Source organism: Physeter macrocephalus, unplaced genomic scaffold, assembly GCF_002837175.3.
Source record: "Physeter macrocephalus isolate SW-GA unplaced genomic scaffold, ASM283717v5 random_1050, whole genome shotgun sequence".
Classification (NCBI taxonomy): domain Eukaryota; kingdom Metazoa; phylum Chordata; class Mammalia; order Artiodactyla; family Physeteridae; genus Physeter; species Physeter macrocephalus.
In genome coordinates this window covers 1-25000 of record NW_021146627.1, presented here as the reverse complement: position 1 = coordinate 25000, position 25000 = coordinate 1, and the positions used below count along the sequence as shown (strand labels likewise).

General features: G+C 54.6%; 1 protein-coding gene and 1 long non-coding RNA gene across 8 annotated transcripts; one reads left to right on the top strand and one right to left on the bottom strand.

Annotated features, from left to right (window-relative positions):
* Positions 1–43: 43 nt before the first annotated feature.
* Positions 44–18683, top strand: AMPD2 (adenosine monophosphate deaminase 2). Of its 7 annotated transcripts, none has more exons than XM_007106475.4 (18): positions 3821–3939; positions 9120–9250; positions 9468–9598; positions 10155–10223; positions 10313–10424; positions 10674–10860; positions 11093–11234; positions 11347–11436; positions 11691–11820; positions 11987–12181; positions 12270–12401; positions 12611–12774; positions 13010–13136; positions 13226–13389; positions 13682–13802; positions 14073–14246; positions 14428–14538; positions 14654–18683. In XM_007106475.4, exons 1-18 carry the CDS (start codon positions 3930–3932, stop codon positions 14861–14863), a joined length of 2400 nt encoding a protein of 799 aa, XP_007106537.1. In that variant the 5' UTR covers positions 3821–3929; the 3' UTR covers positions 14864–18683. The 7 variants fall into 7 exon arrangements, 6 of the variants coding, with proteins under 6 accessions (XP_054939487.1, XP_054939488.1, XP_028342675.1 ...); XM_028486875.2 differs by lacking the exon at positions 3821–3939 and adding an exon at positions 4387–4931; XM_028486877.2 differs by lacking the exon at positions 3821–3939 and adding an exon at positions 7676–7690.
* Positions 12481–14179, bottom strand: LOC129391936 (uncharacterized). The gene is made up of 3 exons (XR_008616842.1): positions 14091–14179; positions 12985–13155; positions 12481–12625 (listed from the first exon to the last, which is right to left on the bottom strand). It is a non-coding gene; the product is annotated as an uncharacterized lncRNA (long non-coding RNA).
* Positions 18684–25000: the final 6317 nt, after the last annotated feature.

Genomic DNA, 25000 nt, shown 5'->3' with positions numbered 1-25000 from the left:
CTTCTTTAGCAACAGACTTTATTGTTTGAATAGTTACAATATTTTGAATGAAAGAAAAAAACCCACTGTTTTCCAACTAATTTAATCCTGCTTCCTCGGTTAAGGGGAAGTCTCAGGATCTGTCTTATACCCAGTGGTAGGGATTGTGTGTAAAGCCTTGTCCCAGCTGGGGTTGGGGGGTGGGCATGAAGAAAGAGGAACTCCCTTCAGGGCCTTCCAGTCCAAAGAAAGATTTGGTGTAAATGCACAGGGAAACAATTTAGTTAAAGGAGCACTGTGCTAGTGCTGGAGAATTCAGAGCTGTTTAAAACCCAGCCTCTACCCCTGGTAGAAAAGACAATTGCACATCTCACTGTCAAATTGATAAATTCTCTAGTAGAAGAAGGGAGGAAAAAATTTTAAAATGAACAGACTTTCAACAGAGAAGCAGAACAACAATAGAAATGGGGCATAGATATTTGGAGGAGAGAAAAGAGCATGAGAAAAAGCATGGAGGCATGAGGTACAAAGTGCTCAGAGAAGACTGGGAAGTTTGGTATGACTGGACTGGAGTAAAAGAGTGGAAAGTGCATGGAGGGGAGGGCTGGGAGACGAGAACAGGAAAGGAAAATTGGGGCTAGCCAGTGAAGGGCCTTGAATGACAAAGGGTTTAGCTAAAACCCATTTAAGACTTATAAGCAAATATGGTTGGATACAGCTGCATGGTGCTATAAACAATGCGGGGTGACTGGGGTGGGGGACTGGCTCCTGGGAGAAGCTGAGAAAGAGAGCTGAACAGCTTGATTCTAGAAGGATCTAGGCATAATGTTTGGTTTAGGAAACTCATGGCCAGTGATCTTTTTGAGGCTGCAGGTGTTCTCTCCCAAGTCTAATATCTGCTGAAAGTGGTTTGACCTTGGTAGGAGGCTGACATCACAGGTGAGCATCAGGCGAGAAGCTAAGAGAAGCAGTTCTTCAGAGAATTAAGGAGTGCATTGTCAGTGGGGGCCTAAGGTTCAGGGAGGGCCATTCCAGGAACCATCTGGCGTACAGGCTAGGCAGTGAGGAAGCTGGTTTCAAGCTAGGGAAGATCCCAGAGGCTCAAAGACAACATTAAGTCCCCAATATGAAAACAGCTGGAGGTAGGAGAGGATGACTCACTCCTTCATTTCTCAAACTGTTCTATATAGACAATGAAACCCCACTAAGATTCTTGCTGATGTTGTATAGGTGGGGAGATTGAGGCTTAGCTGTAATCAGGGCAGACTTCCTAGCAGGGACAGCATACTGAAAGTCTAGAAATAGGGGAGGGTTATAGGGTGAAGGGTGTGTTGTCGATGGGATTAGGGAGGAGCATGAAGGGACTAGTGAACTGGTTTTCCTAGGTAGGGTGGAGGGCAGGAATTGCCACCTATGGGCTGGTTAGGTAGGTAAACAGGTAGGTAGGTCTGGATTAAGGGGGAATCCTAAAAAGACCTGGCCCAATGCAAGATACCACCCTTTAAAGTTATGTCAAAATTTGCATTGTATCAGAATATAGATGACCTTCTACATGGTTACCTGGGACTTGATTTTTAATTTTGAGATGTATTTTATTATTCAATGTTGAGAGCCCAACAGCCTCAAAATTCCTAAAGGCCCCACGACTAATTTAGTCTGGGGTTAAGACATAGGAGAGTCTTAACTAGGTGGGATGTGGAGGCTATTACAGATTTTTATAGACTTTTGTTGCTTTCCATTTCCTTGATTATAAAAATCATGGATATGCATTGTAGACAGTTTTTAAAATGCAAATAAGTATAAAGAGGAAAATAAATATAAGCCATAATTCCACCACTCACTGATAATCATTTGTTATACTTTTTGATGTGTTTGTTTTCTATGCATATATGTCACATAATTAGGGTCATACTGTATGTACAGATTTGTGCATCCATTTTTTTCACCTAACTTTACATTGTAAACATTTTCACCTTATTAAGAGATTCTTCAAGAACGATTTTTAATGGTTGTATTTCATTGTATACATATGACATAATTTAAACATTTTCCTATTGTTGGACCTTTAAGTTTCCAACCTTTCTATGTGATAAACATTGCAGTTATGAACAATTTTGTGCATATTTTTCTTGCAGCGCTTTTTAGAAGAACAATTTCCTGGAAGTGGAATTACTGGATCAGATAATATGAACCTTTTTAAGACTCTTGAGTAGATGTTGCCAAATGGCTTTCAGAAAGATTATATCAATGTTTTTTACGACCATCAGTAGGATATGTGTGTGTCGCATCTCACTAACTACCCCCTTGCCTGCTTTAGGATTTTTTTTTCCTTTAATCTTTGCTAATTTGATGGGTAAACATGGTATCTCCTTGTTCTCTTTTTAGTTTTATTGATTCTTTGTGAGGTGAACTTTCCCCCCCCATGTTTACGGAGGCCATGGTTTTTTGAGTTTGTCCAGGGTGAAGAGCAGTAAGTAGACAGGGATCAATGGAGGCAACACCAGGTACAGGTAGAGAATAGAGTTCAGGGTCCACAATCCAGTCTGGGTAGGAGGGGAGGAGGCAGAGTTCAGGAAGGAATTTGGTTGGGGTGGTGAGAACTGGGAGGAGCCGGACAAACAGCATTAGTACAACTGGGTGTGGGGCCAAAGGGCTCCCACAAGGTGGAGACACAGGAATAGACTAATAGCTGCTAATACGTTTAATTATGTGCAGTGACATTATAGGGCCTTTCTCCCACAGGTTTCCTTTAAGTAGGATTCTCTGCCACTTGGGAGTAGGGGTTCTGGTTGTGTGGGGTATCTGCAGTCCCCAAAATAGCCCAGCACCCCTTCTTTATAGACTGCAAGGTGAATCAACCTCTGAGAGTGTCAACAGGGGACCAAGGCCAGAGCACAGCAATGATATTACGGAACATTAACTGAGTAGTAACTACAAGCCAGGCACTTAACTTATATTAGTTCATTTATCCTAACAACTACCATATAAAGTGGGGTCTCTTACACTCATTTTATAGAGGAAATAGAAGCACAGAGAAGTTAACATTCTCAGTGGCAGTCAGGAAGTAGCAGGAGTCTGGAATTGAACCACACTGGCTACAGAGCCTAAGCTCTTGACCAACAAATACAGAAATAAATGTGGGAAGGGGAGTCAGAATTGCAGGACACACCCTGCCTAGCTACGCCTGCCGGGAAGGACTTATGCTAAAAGAGAACCCTGGCACAATAATAATAGCTATCTTTTATTGGGCACTGGCTTTGTGCCAGGTATCATGCAAAGGTGCTTAACGTTTCATCCTCACAATAATCCCTTTGAGTGAGGTACTGCGATTACCCCATCTCGCTTTACTGGTGAGGAAGCTGACGCACAGTACTTGCCCAAGAAGCTGCGGGGCGGATGCTGAGTGGCGGCTGCCCACGTGGCGCCGGGAAGAAGAAAAATGGCGGGGGCGGGGCCGGGGCCGGCTTGGCGGGGGAGGGCCCGAGCAGGGGCGGGGCCACGGACTTGGCGGGGCCTGGGGCTGCGGAGAAGCGCGCCGGCGCTGGCGAGGTTTCGGTGGGGTTGCACCTGTTGCGTGACTCCCCCACAGTCCAGCTACCCGAGTCCGACCCGAATACCCAGAAAGTGTGGAGAGAAGCCCAGACGAGTTCCGGGTCCCGCTCTCTGGGGAGCACGTGGCCTGCCCGCCTCTGGAGTGCGGGGCTGGGGGTCGGGACGCCGGGGTCTACAAGGCCAGTGCAGCGGCCCACGTCGGCGGGGGTCCGCCTCCCTACAGCCAGCAATTTTGAAAGACTGCCTTACTTCTCCCATATCAGTGCCAGGGCAGGGGCCCTTGGAGCGACTTGCCGGGGTCTGGATCCCAGCCCTTCTCCCATCCCTCGCGACCGGGCTTCCCGGCTTTGCAGACCCTGGAGAGCAGACTTCCCGGTACCCCTCAGGGCTTGGGCAGCATGGCCTCAGGTGAGTGTGTGCGCGTGTGAAGGAGGGCAGGGTCTCTGGGACAGAGAAGTGCAGTGTCCAGGGTGACAAGAGGGTGGGCACAGACTGCAGACCTACGGAAGGCGGACAGCTCCTCCCGGGGAGCGCCTGGAGAGCAGAGCCTGAGTGTGGAAAGACAGAAGGAAAAGTCAGAAGCCGCTGGGGTCTCTTTCCCAGACCCCAGAGAAGTCCCTGCCTCCTGGCCTCCCTGCCTTCCTAGAGGGTAGCTTCTGTGGACAGTGGAATATTCCCAAGACAGGCTCCTCCCTACTGGGCTGGATTCTCAGTTCTACCCCATCCTCCCCGAGCTGGGCTACCCCTGGGGCCGGGGGTCAGACGAGGAAAAAAGGGGACTCTGCCCCAGAGGGGCTGGATTTTCATGGAATCCGCTGGCCTTGAGAGGAAAGTGTTCTGAGCTTGGGGGTGCTTGCGCTGGATCCCTCTCTATTACTATTTGTTTTCTCCCTGTCTGGCTGGACCAATTAGCCTGGACTTTGACTCTTTTGCTCCAGAGCCCTGGCAAGGGGCAAGGGGCAAGGGGCTCCTGAGGGCTTCGTGGGGTGTTGGGGCTTGCCCTTCTCCATCTTGTTTTCTCACTTCCACCCCCCAGGGGAAGTGAGGAAACAAGTGACACGACCATCCGTGTCACTCCGGGGACTGAGGAGAGGAAGGGAGGGATAAAGGGGCAGGGATGGAGGCCCCCCTCCTGAGGTTGCCTAGACAACATCAGAAATCATGGCCAGGGCCTCTTCCGCCTGCGGGGCCTCTGCTTCCTGCATCAGTCACTCCCGCTGGGGGCGGGGCGGAGGAAGGGGTTGGATGTGGCAGAGCCAGGCCCCGCTGGTGCGCTCAGACTCCCCCCGCCGTCTCTGCGGCCGGAGCCATGGCATCCTATTCATCTGGCCCCGGCAAATCCAAGGCCAGATATCCCTTTAAGAAGCGAGCCAGCCTGCAGGCTTCCTCTGCAGTACCAGGTGAGTGTGTGCTTCCTGGCCTCAGGCTGGCTCTGCCCCTACCTCTCTCCCAGGCCACTGGTACCCTCAGGAGGGGGGCTTCTCCTGCACCTTCTCTGCAGTGGTGCCCCTTGTCCCCTTCCCAGGGACAGCTGGCTTGGGAGGTGGTGTGGAGAGGGAGGTGGGGTGGAGGGTGACAGAGTTCTGTGTCGGGGATGCTGTCCTCTGTAACAAGGAGTGGGCATGGGTGTGGGTGCAGCAAGAGTGTATTTGCACACGTGTCAGCGTGTGGATGTGCTAAGACTGTCTGCATGTGGAGTGTGTGTGAATGGAGTGGGGCATGTGTGGGACTGACTAGTTTTCAGACTGGCCACACTGCTGGTGGCTGTGCCTTTACCAGGCAGGCTCAGGCTGTCCTCTTGCAGTTAGTTACTCTTTCTAGGATCCTAGATCTTGAACCCCTTACTGGGGGTCTGATGTTAGGGCATACTTATTGCCGCCTAGCATCCAGGGTCTAGGGGCTCAACTGTATCTATTGTTTGCAGTTTGTTCATTCCTGATCTGTCTTGTGAGCTTCCTCAGAAGTATGGGGTGTCCTTGGGCTGGGCCCGTGCGGGGGCTCAGGCTGGGGCCACTGCCAGCCTGCGGGTGCTCCTGCACTCTTTGGTTTGGCTCCCACTCCTGTAGGCATCTCTGCACCGTTTGGATCTGGCAGCGTGGTGCAGCTGTGCCCACCGCCCTGAGGACTCGGATGCCTGGGTCCGTGCTTGTTGAGGGATAGCTACCTGCCGTCTGTTGCTCCCAGGCCTGTGGCTAAGGGAAGAGCACCCCCACTTTGGTGACCAGGTCAAGCCAGTGCCCCCACCCCCGGAGCACCTGCCTGTACTTGTAACCTGATTTTGCTTATGCCTACCTCCTGGTTTTCTTATGCTACTGAAGATGCTGGCCTGAGTTCTGTGCTGGCCTGAGGGTCTGTGTTCTCTGTGCCCAGGTCTGTGCCTCCAGAGGGTGTGTCCCCTGAGACTAGATCTGTATACCTTGGGATGGTCACATGATGGGAGCATCTGATTCTTGGGGGTCAAAGCCTTGGGTACCTCTCTGCCTGCCGGGGCAGCCTTGGCAGTGAGTGAGGGGCTCTGGTCAAGTGGGTAGACAGGTTGGCAAGAATCTTGGAGTTGGTGGGAATGGCTGGGGAGTAGCCTCCTCTGGCTTTTGACCACCCCTCCCCACGCCGTGTGTGTGTATGTGTGTGTGTGTGTGTGTGTGTGTGTGTGTGTGTGTGTGTGTGTGTGTGGTGCTGTGGCACAGACCCTGGGAGAAGGGACCAGCAGGCAGCTGGGTCTTCTAGACCTGGCCTCAGGAAGTATGGAGGTTATTGCCTGTCTGTCATCTCTAGTGAACCCTGGCAGCCCTGTGTGGTGGCTTGGCAGGCTGGGGGGATGGCTCTGCATGCCAGAACCTGTCCTGGTCACCCCAGCATTTCTGTGGAGACCCTGGGTCACCCTGCTAGGAGAGGTGGTTGAGATTAGGGCCTTTGACTCAGTTCTGCTGACCCAATACACACCAGCCCTGGAGGTCTGTGGTCAGCCTCTCTGGAGGGGGTTAGAAGTGGGGAGGAGCCGTGTAGGGTCAGGGTTCTTGGGGGAAGCAAGGGCCTTAGGCTTTGTCTTAACACTCTGAGTGCAGAGCTGGTGCCCATCTTCCTTCCTCTTTCTGCCCTGCCCTCTTCCAGGTAAGAGACAGTGTTCCCACTCTGCCAATTCTGTTCTCTTCACACCCTCACTGCTCATTGCCTTGGCCTGCGCTGGACCCAGAAGCTCCCCCCGCCCCCAATGGGTGGGACTGCATGTGGGGAGTGTTTGGAGGGTCCCAGGAGTTCATAATCACAGATGATGGTACTTTCCAGAACACTTGCAGAGCTGTATCTCTGTGCGCCTTATAGCAGCTGTGGCTAGGCAGGGCAGGACCCCTTATCACCCCATTATAGGCAGACTTGAAGCCTCCAGAAGGTAGAGACTTGCCAGTAATTGGGAACAGAGTCAGACTCAAGTCCTCCAAATTCTAGTCCCACTTCTGAACCTCTTCTCCTGGGCAGTCTGTCCCCGACGATAGGCTTGGACAGGGGCTGGAGGTCTAGGGGGCCGTGAACCAGTCCCCTGGGCAACAGGGAAGCTCCGTAACTGGTCCCTTCCTGGACCGAGCCTCTACTCCGGCTGCCAGCCAGTTCCTCTCCCCAGCAGGGGCCCTGTCTCTCCCAAGAGACCCCGTAGTCAGGGGCCCAGAGGGCAGTGGTGAGCAAAACAAGGCCATTGGGCAGAGGAAGCTGGCCTGGGGCTGTTGGGTATGGAGGTGAGGAGGGCTGCTCGTCCCCTCCTACTCTTTGGCTAGCCAGGCCCTACACACTGTCCCCTAGGGCACAGCATTTTAAGGAGGCTTGTCCCTTCCCTGCCAGCCTGCCCTGCCCATATCGGCCTGCCCTGCTCCTCCCCCTTGGGGGCCCCACTTTGGGCTGGGCCCTGGCACTGTAGAGGTTAAGGGCCTGTTCAGTTTGGGGGTTCCTCTTATCTCCCAACTCTGATACTCCTTCCCTTGATTTCTTTACTCCCCTGAGCTTCCCCAGCCCCCTGCTTGCCGTCATCCCAGGGTCTCCCCTGCATGCAGCTGCACTTGGTACAGCCCGTGCCGGCCCCTGAGCTGTCCTGGGGGACTGGCTGCAGCTCCACTCAGCAAACAGGCGGGCAAGGGGCACAGGGCTGCTGGCCGGCGCTGCCTGACTGCAGGTAGGGCCCAGGCAGGCACCAGGGCGAGGGGGGGCTAGGTCCTGGATCTGGGGCAGGCACCCCCTCTTCTTTTTGTCCAGCCTTAGGACAGGACTCTGGGGTATTGGGAAGTGGGCCCAGAGACTTCAAGGCATGCTGCCTGCTAGAGCCTCTAGTCCATCCTGAGCCACAGTGGAGAGGGAAAAGGAGGGTGCTGGAGGGGAGTACCCCCCACGGCTGACTGGGAGAGCTTCCTGCTGGGAGGGTGGGGCTGGGGAGCCCAGGGAGGGTCCTCTGGGGTGGGCTGGGAGCTCAAGCAGCCTCTCTAGACTATCAGCTTCAAGGCCTTTAGTGCCAGCCTCCTGTTGGAAGCTGAGGAATTCTTCCTTCCGTGGAGAGAGACTCTGGCTTCTGATACTCCCTTCCCCAGGGCCTCCGGCCCAGATCCTGGGGCCTCTGAGTGGCGCAGACTGTTTGTGGCAGCTCCCTTTGGAGGGGCAGCCAGCAGTAGGAGGGGCAGGCTGGGGCCAGGCCACATCTTGGCAGCCCTGGGGTCCTGGGGGAGAGGGCAGGCCTCCAGGGAGGAGGTACGGTTCCTGCTGCCAACCAGGTCTTCCACTTCCTCTCTTCCTCTTCCCTTAAAGCCTGGTCCCCAGGTCAGAGCTGAGTGGCAGCTGTGGCTTCCCCAGGCTCTGTAGGTCTAGGGTATCAGGTACAGACCCTGGCCCTTGAGAGGGGGATCTGCTGGTCCAGAGGCAGGTCTGATCCTGGACTGTCTGCCCTGGAAGCTGTGCACTTGGCATTGCTGCTGTGGCCTTAATGAGCGCCTGGAGAGAGAGAGAGAGAGAGAGAGAGAGAGAGAGAGAGAGAGAGAGAGTCCCCAGGCTCTGTAGGTCTAGGGTATCAGGTACAGACCCTGGCCCTTGAGAGGGGGATCTGCTGGTCCAGAGGCAGGTCTGATCCTGGACTGTCTGCCCTGGAAGCTGTGCACTTGGCATTGCTGCTGTGGCCTTAATGAGCGCCTGGAGAGAGAGAGAGAGAGAGAGAGAGAGAGAGAGAGAGAGAGAGAGAGAGTGTGTGTGTGTGTGTGTGTGTGTGTGTGTGTGTGTGTACATGGACACGTGGGTGCCTGCCTGTAGCAGGTACTCACATGGAGGTTCTCTCATGGCCTGATGGGGTGGCCCCTAGTCCAGGATTCAGATTTTTATTCCTGGGGTGAATGAATCCACTTGTTCTAGGGGCAGACTCGTGGCCCCACCCATGAGCCTGGAATGGGTGAGGGGTCCCCGTGCCAGACTGCAGGTGAGGTCCACATGCGGGCTCACTCCTCAGCCTCTGAGTGGGGACTGGCCTCTCTCCGGGGCTGGCCTGGGGCAGACAGGGGCCCAGGGCTTCCAGTGCGCCCAGGTCCTGCCCTTCACCCTTTGACCCTGCATCACTGTCTCCACAGAGGCTCGGGGTGGGCTGGGGGCCCCTCCGCTGCAGTCTGCCCGATCCCTGCCAGGCCCTGCCCCCTGCCTCAAGCACTTCCCGCTCGACCTGCGCACGTCTATGGATGGCAAATGCAAGGAGATCGCCGAGGTATCGCCTGACACCGCACCCTGTGTCCCCCCATCACTGCCGCCACGCCTAGTCTTTGCTCCCCTCCCCCCTCCTCCACCTCACCTGTCCCTTTACTTCACGCTTGGCTGTGCCCTGATCCCCTAGCCTGTACCAGGTACCCCCAGCTCCTGTGCCCTCACCCCATCCCCAGACCCTGATGGCTAGGCCACACTGACCGTTCCTTCCCTCCCACCAGGAGCTGTTCAGCCGCTCCCTGGCTGAGAGTGAGCTCCGTAGCGCCCCGTACGAGTTCCCGGAGGAGAGCCCCATTGAGCAGCTGGAGGAGCGGCGGCAGCGCCTGGAGCGGCAGATCAGCCAGGATGTCAAGTAAGCCCCCAGGTTCAGAGCCAGACAGGCCACCTCAAGGGGCAAGCCATGGGGTGAGGGGCACAGCCAGGCGGCCATGGGGTGAGGGGCACAGCCAGGCCGCCATGGGGTGGGGGGCACAGCCAGGCCGCCATGGGGTCGGGGGCACAGGAAGCGTGGGGTTGGGGGGGAGGGACACAGGATAGTTTGCCCAGCATCCCTCTGTCTCCATCCGGACGCTTTCAGAGCCCCATCTCTCTTCTCTTCCAACCAGTCCTCCCTCTGGGGCCCCCTGGGGAGGCGGCACACAGCAGTGGTGTGAAGCGTAGGCTTTGGAGTCAGGCTGCTGAGTTCTGGTTCCGTCTTCTACCCACCAGCGTGGCCTGGAACATGTTGCTTAACTTCTGGGTGTGCTTTCTCATCTCTGATGTGGGGCAAGAGCAGCACCCACGGCATAGGGTTCTACATCCCTGTGAGGACCACAAGTGACACCACATGCACGGCACTTAGTACAGTGCAGGGACCTGGGAGCAAGGGCCTCATCAGCTGCCTGACCTCTCACTCCTCTCACCTCTAGGCTGGAGCCGGACATCCTGCTTCGGGCCAAGCAAGATTTCCTGAAGACAGACAGTGACTCGGACCTCCAGTGAGGAGGGCAGAGGGGTGCGCGGGATGCAGGGCTGGGGCCTGTCCCACTGCTGTGTCCAGCCCCTCCCTCGTACCCTCCACTTGTAGGCTCTACAAGGAGCAGCGTGAGGGGCAGGGCGACCGGGGCCTGTGGGAGCGAGATGTGGTGCTGGAGCGGGAATTTCAGCGGGTCACCATCTCCGGGGAGGAGAAGTGTGGGGTGAGTGTCCCCGTCGCCTGGTTCCTGGTGGGCTCCCCAGGTCTGGGCAGCTGGGGGTAGAGGCCAGAGAGGGTGTTTCTCTTTCTTGAAGCTGGAGGGGCAGAGGGTCTGGCTGGAAGCTAGTTGCTGTGCTGAGAGCAGAATGGTCTGAGAGTTTCTGGGGTCAAGGCCCAGGGAAGAGGTGAGGGTGAGCCGGGTCTGGGTCTGGGACTGGGACCAAGGAGAGTGATTCCGTGTCCTCGTCTCCAGGTGCCATTCACAGACCTGCTGGATGCAGCCAAGAGTGTGGTGCGGGCACTCTTCATCCGGGAGAAGTACATGGCCCTGTCGCTGCAGAGCTTCTGCCCCACCACCCGCCGGTACCTGCAGCAGCTGGCCGAGAAGCCCCTGGAGACACGGACCTATGAGCAGGGCCCAGACACCCCTGTGTCCGCTGGTGGGACCCCCCATCCCTGTCCTACTCCAAGTGCCCTGGTATCCCAGGCTCCCTGAGCTTGGTGCCCAAGAACCTCAGCCTGCCTGCTTCTTCCCACACCCGAGTTCATTCCAGCCTCTTGGCCTGCAGGGGTGGAGGCAGGGGCAGGACCTGTCCTGCTGGGGCTTCTGGGCCAGGCAGTGGGTGGCCTGGAAGAGGCCTGGCCCTGACTCCACCCTTGTCACCCCTGCAGATGCCCCAGTGCACCCCCCTGCGCTGGAGCAGCACCCGTATGAGCACTGTGAGCCAAGCACCATGCCGGGGGACCTGGGCTTGGGTCTGCGCATGGTGCAGGGTGTGGTTCACGTCTACACCCGCAGGGAACCCGATGAGCAGTAAGAGGGGCTTGGGGCATGCTGGGGGGGAAGCTGTGGCGGGCTGCATCGGCTCGGGAGGGCCCACAGGGCCTGGCTTGCTCTCCTCACTCAAGCTCCCCCTACCCACCAGCTGCTCAGAGGTGGAGCTGCCGTACCCCGACCTGCAGGAATTTGTGGCAGATGTCAATGTGCTGATGGCTCTGATTATCAATGGCCCCATGTAAGTCTGTGCCCGTCCCAGACACTCGGCTCCCCTCCCAGCCCGGATTCTTCCAGCCCCAGCCCTGCCCCAGACACCTGTCACCCTGTCTCCCACCCTTTCAGTCACTGAGTCCTAGATTTTCCTGTCATCTGCTGCCCCCTTGGCAGCCTCAGGCCTGCACCTTCCTGCTTCCTCCCTCTGCTCTGCCACCCAGGCCCTCCCAGGTGCCTCCTTGCGGGCCTGAGCCCCTGCCTGCTTCTCCTTCTGCCCAGAAAGTCATTCTGTTACCGTCGGCTGCAGTACCTGAGCTCCAAGTTCCAGATGCACGTGCTGCTCAATGAGATGAAGGAGCTGGCCGCCCAGAAGAAGGTGCCACACCGAGATTTCTACAACATCCGCAAGGTGGGCCCTCACCCCCAAGCCTGACCCTGCACCTCTGCCCAGCCTCCCCCTCCAGGGCCTGGGTCCCCACGCAGCATCCAGTTTGAAGAGTCCTCTCCCATCTCACCGCCCAGGCTCCGGACTGTCCTGGCCTCCCATGGACCCAGCAGTCCCCGTTCCCCCCCAGGTGGACACGCACATCCATGCCTCGTCCTGCATGAACCAGAAGCATCTGCTGCGCTTCATCAAACGGGCGATGAAGCGGCACCTGGAGGAGATCGTGCACATGGAGCAGGGTCGTGAGCAGACGCTGCGGGAGGTCTTCGAGAGCATGAATCTCACTGCCTACGACCTGAGTGTGGACACGCTCGATATGCACGCGGTCCGTCCCGGTGGTGGAGGGGCTGAGGGGCTGGGCCAGTGTGCGGGCCAGGGGTCAGGGGTGACTTGGGCCTGCCCTTCTCCCCCAGGACAGGAACACCTTCCATCGCTTTGACAAGTTCAATGCCAAATATAACCCTATTGGGGAGTCTGTCCTCCGAGAGATCTTCATCAAGACCGACAACAGGGTTTCTGGGAAGTACTTTGCTCACATCATCAAGGTAAGGAGGAGGGGCTGCCAGGGCCCACATACAGGGAGGGGCAGCGTCGGCCTGGGGCAGCCCTCCCTGACTGGGTAGCTGGGGGCTTGCATGGGTGGGTGGGGAGGGTGGGGGAGAGGCACGAAGGGGTCTGGCTGAGCACAGCTGGTGGGCGCGAAGACAGTGACCGGTGAGAAACCTGAGGGTGACAGTTGCCTCGCACGTCCCAGGAGGTGATGTCGGACCTGGAGGAGAGCAAATACCAGAACGCTGAGCTGCGGCTCTCCATTTACGGACGCTCAAGGGACGAGTGGGACAAGCTGGCGCGCTGGGCCGTCATGCACCGTGTACACTCTCCCAACGTGCGCTGGCTCGTGCAGGTGCCCCGCCTCTTGTGAGTGTCCCTTGGAGTGGGAGGGAACGTGGGGGCAGAGGTCAAGAGGCCAGGGCCTCCTCCTGCCCTCCTGGGATGGCTGACCCTCCCCTGTCCCAGCCGAGCCCTCGGAACAGGAGGGACTCCCTGGTCCACTCACAGTCTGTCTCGCCCGGCCCACCCAGTATGGCTCAAAAGTGCTTCTGTGATTCTGCCCTGACCTGCACATACCTGTGTGCGCTCGTCTCGCCTGCAGTGACGTGTACCGTACCAAGGGCCAGCTGGCCAACTTCCAGGAGATGCTGGAGAACATCTTCCTGCCATTGTTTGAGGCCACCATCCATCCTGCCAGCCACCCGGAGCTGCACCTCTTCTTGGAGCATGTGAGGGCGTGGCCCAGGGCTGGGTATGGGGGGGACACTGCCTCAGGCCCGGCTGTGGCTCTGGACCTGACCCCAGGGTTCTGTGCCAGGTGGACGGCTTTGACAGCGTGGATGATGAATCCAAGCCTGAGAACCACATCTTTAACCTGGAGAGCCCCCTCCCCGAGGCCTGGGTGGAGGAGGACAACCCACCGTATGCTTACTACTTGTACTACACCTTCGTCAACATGGCCATGCTGAACCACCTGCGCAGGTGCCTGCCCCTGGGCTCCGCTGGTGCCGTGTCTCTGCCTGCCCTGCCGGCTCTCAGCCAGCAGGCCTTACTCTGGGCCTGCCCTGGGCTGGGGCCACCAGATCTCTGACCCACCTCTTGGCCCCAGTCTTAGATCGGATGGGTTCTCTGCCCTCGGGGCTCTGTGGCTCAGCCCTCGCAGCCAAGAATCTACCCCTGCTCCCTGGTCCTAGGCCCACAAAGTCACTGGGTGGGGGCTCAGGAGCCCAGGCGAGCCAGGCTTGGGACCCGACGCTGTCTTCACGCCCCCCAGGCAGAGGGGCTTCCACACGTTTGTGCTGAGGCCGCACTGTGGGGAGGCCGGGCCCATCCACCATCTGGTGTCGGCCTTCATGCTGGCTGAGAACATCTCGCATGGGCTGCTTCTGCGCAAGGTCAGGCTCTGCACCCCAGCCTCCCCTCCCAGTGGTTCCCCTCCTCCCAGCCCTTCAAGCCTCTTCAGCAACTGGTCCTCCTCCCCAGCTTGGACCCCAGCCTCCACACTGAGGCCCCAACTTGGATTCTGGCTGTAACCGGCCCTCTGCAACTCAGGCCCAGCCTGGACTGCCCCCTGTCCCCCACTGTGACCTGTAACCCCCAGAACCAGGTGTCCTCCCCAGCCTGGAGGCCACCTGACAGGCCTGCCCTCCCTGTTGCCTGCCCAGGCCCCGGTCCTGCAGTACCTGTATTACTTGGCCCAGATTGGCATCGCCATGTCCCCGCTCAGCAACAACAGCCTCTTCCTCAGCTACCACCGGAACCCACTACCTGAGTACCTGTCCCGCGGGCTCATGGTCTCACTGTCCACCGACGATCCCCTGCAGTTCCACTTTACCAAGGTCAGCACAGGCGGCAGCCCGGTGGGCGGGTGTCCTGGGACACGAAGGCCGCCCGGATAGGGCAGGTCTCGGGGCTGGTGCTGCCCTCTGCTGGTGGAGTGCAGCATGCCTCGTGGCAAGTCCATGGGAGGGGCGGGTGGCAGGCCTGGTCCACCCGCCTGAGGGAACCTGGCCTGTGCAGGAGCCACTGATGGAGGAGTACAGCATCGCCACCCAGGTGTGGAAGCTCAGCTCCTGCGACATGTGCGAGCTGGCACGCAACAGTGTGCTCATGAGTGGCTTCTCCCACAAGGTACTGCACCCCCTTGGCATCCCCTCTCCTCCCCAGCTCTGCATTTTGGGAAGGTCCCAGGGGTCCTGGCCCCTCAGAGCTGGCTGCAGCTCTGCCCATTATCCTGCCCCTTCAGGTGAAGAGCCACTGGCTGGGACCCAACTATACCAAGGAGGGCCCTGAGGGCAATGACATCCGCCGCACCAATGTGCCGGATATCCGTGTGGGCTACCGCCATGAGACCCTGTGCCAGGAGCTGGCGCTCATCACGCAGGCCGTGCAGAGCGAGATGCTGGAGACCATCCCGGAGGAGGCGGGCATCACCATGAGCCCGGGGCCTCAGTGAGCCCGGCCCACGCAGTGCCCCCGCGTCTCGACACCTTGACCACGTTCTGTCCTCAGACCCCTCCCGCCCTGTTGTGGTCTCTGCATGTGTCTGTTCTTCTTTGTTCTGTCCTGCATGTCTCTACCTGTATCTGTGCCACCCAGGGAAAATGGTGCCCAGGAGCCGCTTTACCCTTGTCTTGGCTCAGGTGGCACCTGATGGCCCAGGTTTGAGGTCTGCCCTGCTGGTGGACCTATCCCAGGATCCTCTGAAGGCTGACTGTCCTGCGGGCATCTGAGTGTCCACAAGAGCCAGGGATGGTTGTGGGGGTCTGGCCCCTCTGGCCCTTGGGGTCCTGGCTTGGGCAAATTTGAGCTTTGGCTGGGGCTTGAGTCTGGGCCTCTGTCTTGCTTATGTGGCTGAGGGGCAGTCAGGTGTGGCCTGTACACGTGTGTTGTGGGCACGGGCTGCCAGGGATCTGCGGCAGGTAGAATTGGCTGAGTCACAGCCCTGGCTGCCTGGGCTCGGGCCCCGGAGGTGCTGGACCAGCACCTCTGCCAAGTCACGGCCCAGCAGCTTTCACCGTCCTTCCTTTGGTCCATGTGCTCCCCTGGTGTCAGCTTCCTGTGCCTCTGTGGGAGGGGGCAGCTGCCCTGTGCTGTGGGAGGGGGCAGCTGCCCTGTGCTGTGTCTGGGGTCATTGCAGCTGGAGGGTCCTGGATCTGCCACCAGCCCCGAGGGTAGTATCCCTACTATGGTCCCCAGAGTTTTGACCAGACCTGGATCCCACTTGGTCCCCTGTGTTGTGTTCTGGACCGAGGCCTTTGCTATGAAGTGCGGTGTTTCATACAATCCCATCTTTCCTAGTGCATGAGAAATAAAGATTATTTAAGTAATGAGGCAGGTGGGGTCTCTGTTGGGAGAGGGAGAGCCGTGGTGGACGGTGGCTGAGGTCGGGTCCAGGAGCACTGTGGATGGAGATACAGCAAATTCTGAGGGGAGTGACTGGGCTTGACTGAGTGTGTTTATGCATGTGGAAACTGACAAAGGAAGCGGGGTGGGAGGAGAGGCCTACGGGGGACCTGTCTGCTGCCCGTAGGCCCTGGTCCGGCCCGCCCCCTCTGAAATGGACACTTGGCCCCAGGTCTCGGGCACATCTCTGTCACATCAGTTTGGGGAGTAGCATCCCCTTTCCACCTTCTGCTTCCTCCTCACTTCCAGCCTCTTAGGACACCCTAGTAGATGAGGGAATGTGAGATTACAAGCAAGCCCGAGGCCAGTGGTTCTGAAACTCTGGGGACATCAGGCCCTTCTGGGGAGCTTGTTTAAAACGCTGTTTCCAGGTCCTACCCTCTGCGATTCTGATTCAGTAGGTGGGAGGCGTAGCGCAGAAATCTGCAAGCTCCCTGCAGATTCTCTTGCAAAGGGTGGGAGCAAGCGTGTGCCTTCTGAATCCAGACCTAACCAGCTTGGCTTCAGTCCCATGTTTAATGCATGATTTTTGGAGCACTTCCTTGGACACAGAGGTTGCTGGACTCTGTTGCCCATGTAAGGAGGAGAGTAGAATGTGCCCTGTGCTGTGCAGGGTCTTGGGTTGGCGATGGAGAAGCTGTTTGCTGCTGCTGCTGCTGAGTGGGGAGAAAGACGGCTGGTCGCTTCAGACACAATTAGCCGGAGAACAGCGTGAGCCTGCCTAACTGAGGGCCTGGAGAGGGAGCAGGAGGCTGGCTTCCTCCCCACTCTGGGCAGCTCACTCTGCTCCAGCCCTGCCTCTCTTCCTGCATCTGCATCTTGCCTAGCGCCTCTGGGCAGAAGCTCCCCTGATGCCACTGCCTCCTGAGGGCTACTAGCCAGGCTCACTCCTGGCCAAGACCCAGGGTCCTTCTGTCTTCAGAAGCCATCTCTAGCCAATTTGTTCTAGCCGTTTACACAACGTAGAGCCGAACGTTAGAGCTGGATGCTGAGCAAGAGATTGTACAAGTCTGGCTGGTTTCTGGTTGGGGAAACAGGCCCAGGAGATGCAACTGGCTGGTGGCGGAATCTGGGCTGGAACCAGGGGAGCTCGGGGTCCAGGGCTCCCCACCTCACGCTGGGCCTGCATCTGCCCAAGGGAGGATGCTTTAACAGGCTGAAGGGAACTTACTTTTCAAGGAGGTGAATGTATTTAATAGTAAAAACATGTTGTGTCTTCATCTGTAAGACAAGGAAGGAGGATTAGAAGATCTTTCTAGAAGGCAAGAATTACCTGTCTCATTTGCTAGCACTTAGGACAGCCAAGACTCCGTATTTTCTCATTGAACTTGTCATATGATAGAATCCTTCATTCCATTTTCTTGTCCCTTGTACATTCTTCTCAGTGTTCTGAGGCCTAGCTGTAAGAATATTACCAATTTAAAAAGTTTCTTAACAACCTCCCCACTATTTTTTTTAAACAACTTGCTTCTAGATATTTTGTCTCTCAGAAATTTCTCTTTTAAACACTTATTGAGAGCAAATAATTTTAAAACAGACCTTAGTACTTTTTCCTAACTGAAAAGAGTAATTTTCATTTAAAAAGTTTGGAAAATATAGAAAAAAATGGGAAGAGGAAAAAAGCCCACTCATAATCTACCAGTTTCAACAAATATTTGATCAACTTCTGTCTGAGATACATTTATATGTTTAAAATATATTTTATATATTTACATATTCCTTTCAGTTCTTTTTAAAAAGGCATTTTAAGTTGAGATCATACATGTATAATTTTGTATTTTAAAAATATTTTAATGTCATTCCACATTTCATTAATATTTTTACATTCTTTATAAATTTTAATCACTGTACACTGCCCCATGATGAGCCTCACCATAATGGCTCTTCTTTGTTAAGAATAACTATGGCCTAATGTCATGGCTACCAGTGTCTGCTTTGGCTCCAGACCACTGGGGTTTGAATTTTGGCTTCACTGCCTACTGGCTGTGTGACCTTGGGCAAGTTACTTCCCCTCTCTGTGCCTCCAGGTCCTCACCAATTTCATAGGGATAATAATAGCACTTTCCTCATGGGTTGATTTTGGATTCACTGAGTCTCGATATAAAGCACTAAGTGCTCAATAAATATTAAATATTATCTTTACATATAGGGCTTTACAGATTATTCCTAATGTAGATGACCGTGAATGAAATGACCACGTCCAAGATATCTATTTTATTGCTTCTTGATAGAATGAATCAAAGTGTGTCAACTGAAGTTAAAGTCCTTTCCCCGCCTTCTGTCTCACCCACTCCAGTGCAGTCCTTCTACCTCCTTCCCTTTCTTGGAATTAATGTCATGACCCTCCTCGTGGCCTGCTTGGGAGGTGTGTGTGGAAGTCTTTGTGAAGAAGCTGCATCTTCCCTCCTCTCCCTCCTTCCTCGATGGTCGGGATCCAGGGCTTCTGCCTCTTGCGTGGAGAAGGGAGTGGAGTGGATGGCAGAGAGAATTCAAAAAACTGGTCTCTGCTCGGAAGGGCCCCAGACAGAGTGCAAGAAAACAGGCAAATCAACTTGTCTCGGCCAGTCTGCTTTGAATGGGCCCGGCCCTGAGTGACGTCTATACTGGGGGACTGTCCCTCGTGAGTCACAAAACGCTGTGGCTGGGCGGGCTGTGCCAGGCCACATCACACCCTGCCCTGCCCTGCTTCACCTCCTGGTGCCCCATCCTGGGGGACTTGAGGGGAGCAGGGGGGGCAATTGGCTGTGCCCCCAGATGGAAGGGGCTGGTAAGGCTTGGTTAGGATGACAGTGATCCTGATTTCCAAACCTTACATGAGAACATTCGCCCCATCAAAGCATTGCCTCATTCGTAAATGTATGTATATGGAACTCCAATAAAGATTTAAGCATTAAATCACATTTAATCCAACATTTGGCAAATCATTTTGTTTTCAAAGTGAGAATAAAATTACCCAAATAAGGATGCCCTGGACCATCCGGGGTCGGGCGCTCTTGCAGCTGGACCTGCAGGGGCAGGCTGCCTGTCTGGAGATGGAGAGGAGCCAGTGTGCTGGCTTCGCGAGCAATCCCGTCCTATCCAGGGGCCAGGGCGGACTTCTAAAGGCCCAGGAAATGCTGGAGACTTGAAAGAAAAACTGGGGGCTGAAAAATATGAAAAAGTGTCAAAATTGCTAAATGTTTAACTAAATGCCTTCAGAAAGTAACATGTCCACTTTAATATTTGTTAAGTTTGGTATCCATACAAATGTCACTATATTTGAAAACAATTTGTAGGTTGGATTTTTGTCATGAATTCCAGAATATGCAGGAATGATTGAAGAGAAATCATAGCCAGTAGTAAATTGAAAGAGTTACTCAGAGTCTAGTAATTTCAAAAGCAAATTCATAAAAATCCTTTTACATTTCAAGCAGAGTTATATTTAATGAGGAATGTGGGTGCAGTTTTAATGTTTGTGGCGATGAGGGTGGGGCCTCCGAGAATCAGATGCAGGGTCTGGAAAGGGCTGAAAGCGCCCTGCCCTGCAGCCCTGCTCTGGGCGGGGATCAGCTCAGCTGTGGACTTGCCTGGCCTCTTTGCCCTCCTGCCTCCCTAATGAGTCTGGGCAGATGCAGGGCACCTATTACTGCCACAGGCATCTTCTCTAGGTCTGTGCAGGACCATGTGTGCCTGGAGTTTGTCTCCATTTTGCAGATGAGAAACTGACGGATTTGAAACCTGAGTGTTCCACTTAATTAGCTGGGCAAGTCCCCCCTCCTCCCTGACTTTCTGGGTTTGGGGGTGACAACCCATTCTCAGCCTGTGTTTTCCATGTGGGGTAAATACCTCCCGGGCACCCGGCACTGGGCTGAGCACTTTACAAGTGTGAGTGCATTTCGTGTGCCTAAGGGCTCTGCATGCTAGCTCTCATCATGATGCTCCGCCTTAGAAAATTGAGGGTCAGGGAGGTTAAGTAACTTATCCAAGGTGACCCCACTGGCCATTGGAAAAGCTGGGATTTGAAGCTAGAACTGTCTAGCTGCAAAGTCCTTGTTCCTCCTACTCTGTGACGGTCCCTGGGGCGGGGGGGGGGGCGGGGGCCTGTGAGTGCTGCATGTCTGGTGGGCGTGGGTCTCTGTAGAATTGGGTGCTCAGGGAAGGGACAGTGCCTGGCTCTGGTGAGCAGATGGACCAGCAGAGGTAAGGCTGGAGGCACAAAGGCCGTGGAGGAGGCTCCTGTACCATCCCAGGTGCGAGTGGGAGTGAAGAGGAGCTTTTATGGGGAGGCAGTTAAGATCAGTGGTGAAGAAAGGGGTGGCAAATAAAAGAGAAAGGAGTGGCAGTACTGGCTTCAATGGCTGGCACAGCTTGATAAGACTATGTGAATGCCCTGAGGCAGGTGTGTACTCCAGTTGGCCACAAGCCCCATCCCTCCCTGATGTCTTTCACCTGGCCCAATCCACACACTGCCATGGAGGTATCTGACTTTGTGATCCCTGGGTTAAAATCATTGTTTCGCGGTACAGCTCTTTCACTTTATTAGCTGTGATCTTGGGCAAATTGTATGAACTCTGAGCTTCAGTTCTCTTATCTATAAGGTGGAGACACCAAGGTCTCCTGCACTGGCTGTTGTGGACATTAAATACCGTATATAAAGCTCTTAGCAGAGTTATCGGCACACAGAAAACCCTTGGTGCTCATGTGGAACTTAATGAAACCTTAATGCCCTTTTTGCCTCCTGTCTCTAACTCTCCATCCACCCCTCCTTCTGCCCAGCAGACCATGGAGTCCGGTTCCTACTGCTGCTTTTTGCTCACATCCCAGAGTCAGCAAAGACATTTACTGGGCGAGAGGCACGTGCTGGGGCAGAGGTGGGGGGAGGAGAGCAGCAGAGAGGAGACCCCTTGGCTGTACTCACTGAGGGCCTCGGTGGGTGAGCATCTTAGCAGAGGTCGAGATGGAGATGGTATTCTAAAGCTGCGGAGGGAGGCAACCCTTCAGGCCTGATCCTCTGTCACAGTGTCCGGAGATGACCAGTGCACAGGACCCGACTCCCTCTGACCGAGGTCACAGGAGACATGCAAGTCTCACAGCAGAACAGGCAAGTTACTCACCAACTTATGAGAGGGAATCAAAACACCAAGCAGAGGATTTTCTCAAAAGTCAATCAGCAGTGGCTTGGTGAGTGGTGAGATGCAACCAGGGTTTTGAACAGCCTCTGTTGGCCCTGCGGCTCCTTCTCCTCTGCATCCATGTGTCCCTGAGCAGAGCCATTCTAACTCATAGAGTGCCTTTGTGTATTTAGAAAAAGATGCCCCTTCTCTGAGGAGATGGGCCTCAAGCTGGGGAGCACAGCTTGGTGAGCAGAGAATAGGCTGGCTTTTGGTCCCTGATCACCCAGGGGCTCTTGTCAGTGGACACCCTGTTGGATGTAGGTAGCAGACTGGCTCTGGGGCCCCTGGGCACCTGCAGCCTGAGGGTGTTTGTGCAGCCACGTTGTCACTGATGCCACTGGCTCTCGCATCTGCCCTTGGAGGATGTCACCCAGCCAGGTCTGGGAGTTCCTGGCAGCATCCTACATGAGCTTATGAGTCAGATGAAGCTGCAGTCACTTCTGGTCCATCCCTGTCCTGTAGCTGAATAAGGCTCGGTGCCCACAGAGCTGCCCCGGTGCCTCAGTGCTGCTGTCGGGGTGCACATGTTCATGCCACGGTGTCCCCAGGACAGCCTGCTTCGGGCGCTGGAGACCCCACTGTGAAGAATCGGGCGCATGGCTCTCTCCCGCCCCCTCTGCCACATCCCATCCCTGTGCATCAGGGGCCTTGCAGGGCTGCTTGAACACCTGGGTCATGCACAAACCCAGGGCTGATGTGCACCCGCGTATCACCTTTGTGGCAGGATAGGAAAAGGTGGCCCCTTTGGGCAGACGTGGCCGTGACAGCTCACAGAACTGATGGCATTTTGGGGTAGAGAAAAGAGTGTTCCCCCCCACCCCAGGTAATCACAGGCAGCCATGCCAGGGCGAGTTCCTTGGTGAGCAGAGGGTAGACTGGTTTTCAGCTTCCATTTGCCCAGCCGCAACCCGGGACTGGTAGCCCTATGCAGTTTCCAACATGTCCACACGGTGGCGGTACTGAGATCCTTGTGAGAACCCCACGGGCTTCCGCCCGCAGCTCCTGGCTCTGAGGCTGGGCTGGGGCACCCTCTCCAGGCATCCATGCCACTGACTCATGCAGTGGGCACCTGTGGGGCCCCGCCCCACTAGCCCAGTAGGCAGACTGGCTCACGTACGAATCCTCCCAGTGAGATGTGGCTTAGGCTAAGCCAGGAGTCCCCCAGGAGTAGAGCTGCCCAGGGGCCAGCTGACGTGGACACCCTTTGTCCTGGACAAGGATTCTAATCCTTTTTTTCTTTTTTAAAGATTTTTTTTTTTGATGTGGACCATTTTTAAAGTCTTTATTGAATTTGTTACAATATTGCTTCTGTTTAATGTTTTGGTTTTCTGGCCACAAGTCAATGTGGGACCTTAGCTCCCCAGTCAGGGATCAAACTCGCACCCCGTGCATTGGAAGGTGAAGTCCCAACCACTGGACCGCCAGGGAAATCCCAGGATTCTAATCCTTTTGCTGTGCTGTTCTAGACCCCGCTCTACCCCTTTCTCTCATTACCACATTCTTCTTTCAGCTCTGTGGGCCACATGTGGTTAGGCCCCCTCTCCTTTTACATTCAGCAGATCCTGACTGGGTTTCCTGGCTGCCCCTGCTCCTAATCTGGAATCTCTTAGTTTTAAGACTATTTCTGCAGGAGTTCATTTTACCTCCTCTGAGTGGATTCTCCTGTAACCTTCAGAGCTTGAGGAAGGCCTATTTGTCCCTGCCATGTACCAGCTGCACCCCAGTCCTAGTCGAGGAGACAAGGTTCCTTGCTAAGAGTGCTGGCAGAGGTCCATTTGGGCTGTGGTGGTCAGCGGGGAGGAAGCTCTGGGCTCCAAGGAGGAGGTGAGCTTTGATTGGGCTCGGCAAGGATGGAGAGAACCTTCATGGAGGAGGGGGAGGGAGGAAGACATCCTGGGGCTCCTTGGGGGCATCTCCCCCTCATCCTCTGGTGTGGGGTCAGTGTCCTGAAGGCCACAAGGGCAGTGCCTCGCTGGGGTGGGACCTGGAGGGGGTCTCCTTGCCTCTTGGAGAAGGGCTGAGTCAGCCGGCATGGGAGGCTTGTTCAGTACTTTGCTCCCCATGGGTGCCCAGCATATAGCTCTGGCAGGGAGTTTGGGGACCTGAACTCATCCATCAAGGGTAATGATAACAATCGCTAACATTTATTAAGCACTTTCCATATGCCACGCACTGTTTTAGGAACTTTACATGTATGACCTAATTTATCTTCAAATCGGCCGTATGAAATAGGCACTATTATTATTGCCGTTTACAGAGGACAAAGGCACAGAGCAGTTAAGTGACATTCCCAGGGTCACATAGATAGGAAGTGGTGGACCCAGGATGCCAACCCAGGAGGTCTGTCTCCAGAGGCAGTGCTCTACTTGTTGTGCCCCACTGCCTTCTTCCTTTGGGTTCTGTGGATGAGGTGGCCAAGGAACCCATTATGGATAGGCAGGGTGAAGGCTGGTCCCACAGATTGTAAGGGAAGGCTGGCCTCACCAGCCCCTCTCAGTGAATTTCCACCTGTAGGCTGTGGTTAGAGCCCTACCCTCTGGGATGGCAGCCTGGGCCCTGCCCTGTCTCTGTGACCCAAAGTTAGAATCAACTCTTTGTCCCCATTTTCTGTCTCATACCTGCCAAGCCAAAGCACCACCCCCTGGACTCCCTGTGAATGCCCCACCTACACCTATATACCTCTTCTGGCCCTTAGGGTCTTCCTTTGATCTCCTTACTGCCTTCTGGCTCCTGAGCAGAATTATTTTTCTCCTTGGAACTACTTACCACTTATATGGCTATGACATATATAGTCCTAAGTGCAACCCTTATCCAAGACCTGGAGAAAGCAGAATGCCTTCTACCTGCTTCTACCCTGAGTCAAAGAGAAGTTACTATCATTACTTACCTCAAAACTGGGGGTCAGGAAAGGATGGCCTTTTCAATAACTGGATGTGCATATGGAAACATGCCAACAACTCCAGCCTCACACTAAATACAGAAGTCAATTTCACAGGTCTTGAAGATCTGCTTTATGTGAAAATATAGAGGAACATCTTGATGACCCTGGAGTGCAAAGATTTCTTAAACAGGAGACAAAAGCACTAATCATGAAGGAAAAAAATGATAAATGAGATTTATATTAAGATAAAGAAATTCTGTTTATCAAAAGCCACAGGATGAGAGCAGAAAATAAAGGGCTTGCATCCAGAATAAAGTGTTCCTACAAAGCAATAAGAAAAAGACAACACTAGAAAATAAACAGAGGTCTTCGTCAGGCATTTCACAGAAGAGGACATCTAAATGACCAATAAACACACAAAGAGGTGTTCATCTTCATTTGCCATCAGGGAAATCTAAACTGAGGCCTCAAATTGCTACTACCAGACACCTGCCAAACTGACCAAAAGGAAAAAGCTTGATGACACCAAGTGCTGATGAGGATGTGGAGCCACTGGAACTCTCATGTGTTATTGGTGGGAGTGTCAATGGGTGCAACTACAGAAAACTGTTTGGTAGTATCTGGCAAAGCAGAACATAGGCACACCCTGTGGCCAGGAACCCCACTCTGAGGTAGAATGTCATAGCAGCACCATCCAGGTAGCTCAGCAAGGAGTCTGATCAATGCTGGTCAGCTGTGGAATAAATAAATGTATATGGCAGACTCACACAAAGGCATACTAGACAGTGAGGAAAATGAACAAAACACAGTCACACACAAACATGGAGGAACATCACACAAGCAGTGCTGCTGGAAGAAGCCAGACACAAGAGCGCAGTATATGCTATGTGATTCCATTTACGTAAACCTCAAACCAAGCCAAACTACTCTATGGCATTAAAAGTCAGACTAGTGGTAACCCTTGGGGGTAGTACAGACTTTTAGGGCTGTTTGGGGGTGTTAATAATGCCCTATTTTTATCTGGGTGCCAGTTATCCAGAGTGCGGATTTTGTGAAAATACATCAAACTGTACACTTGTAATTGTGTACTTTTCCTATACGTATTTAATATGCCAGTAAGAAGTTAAAAACCAAAATCATGGGTAAGGGTGGG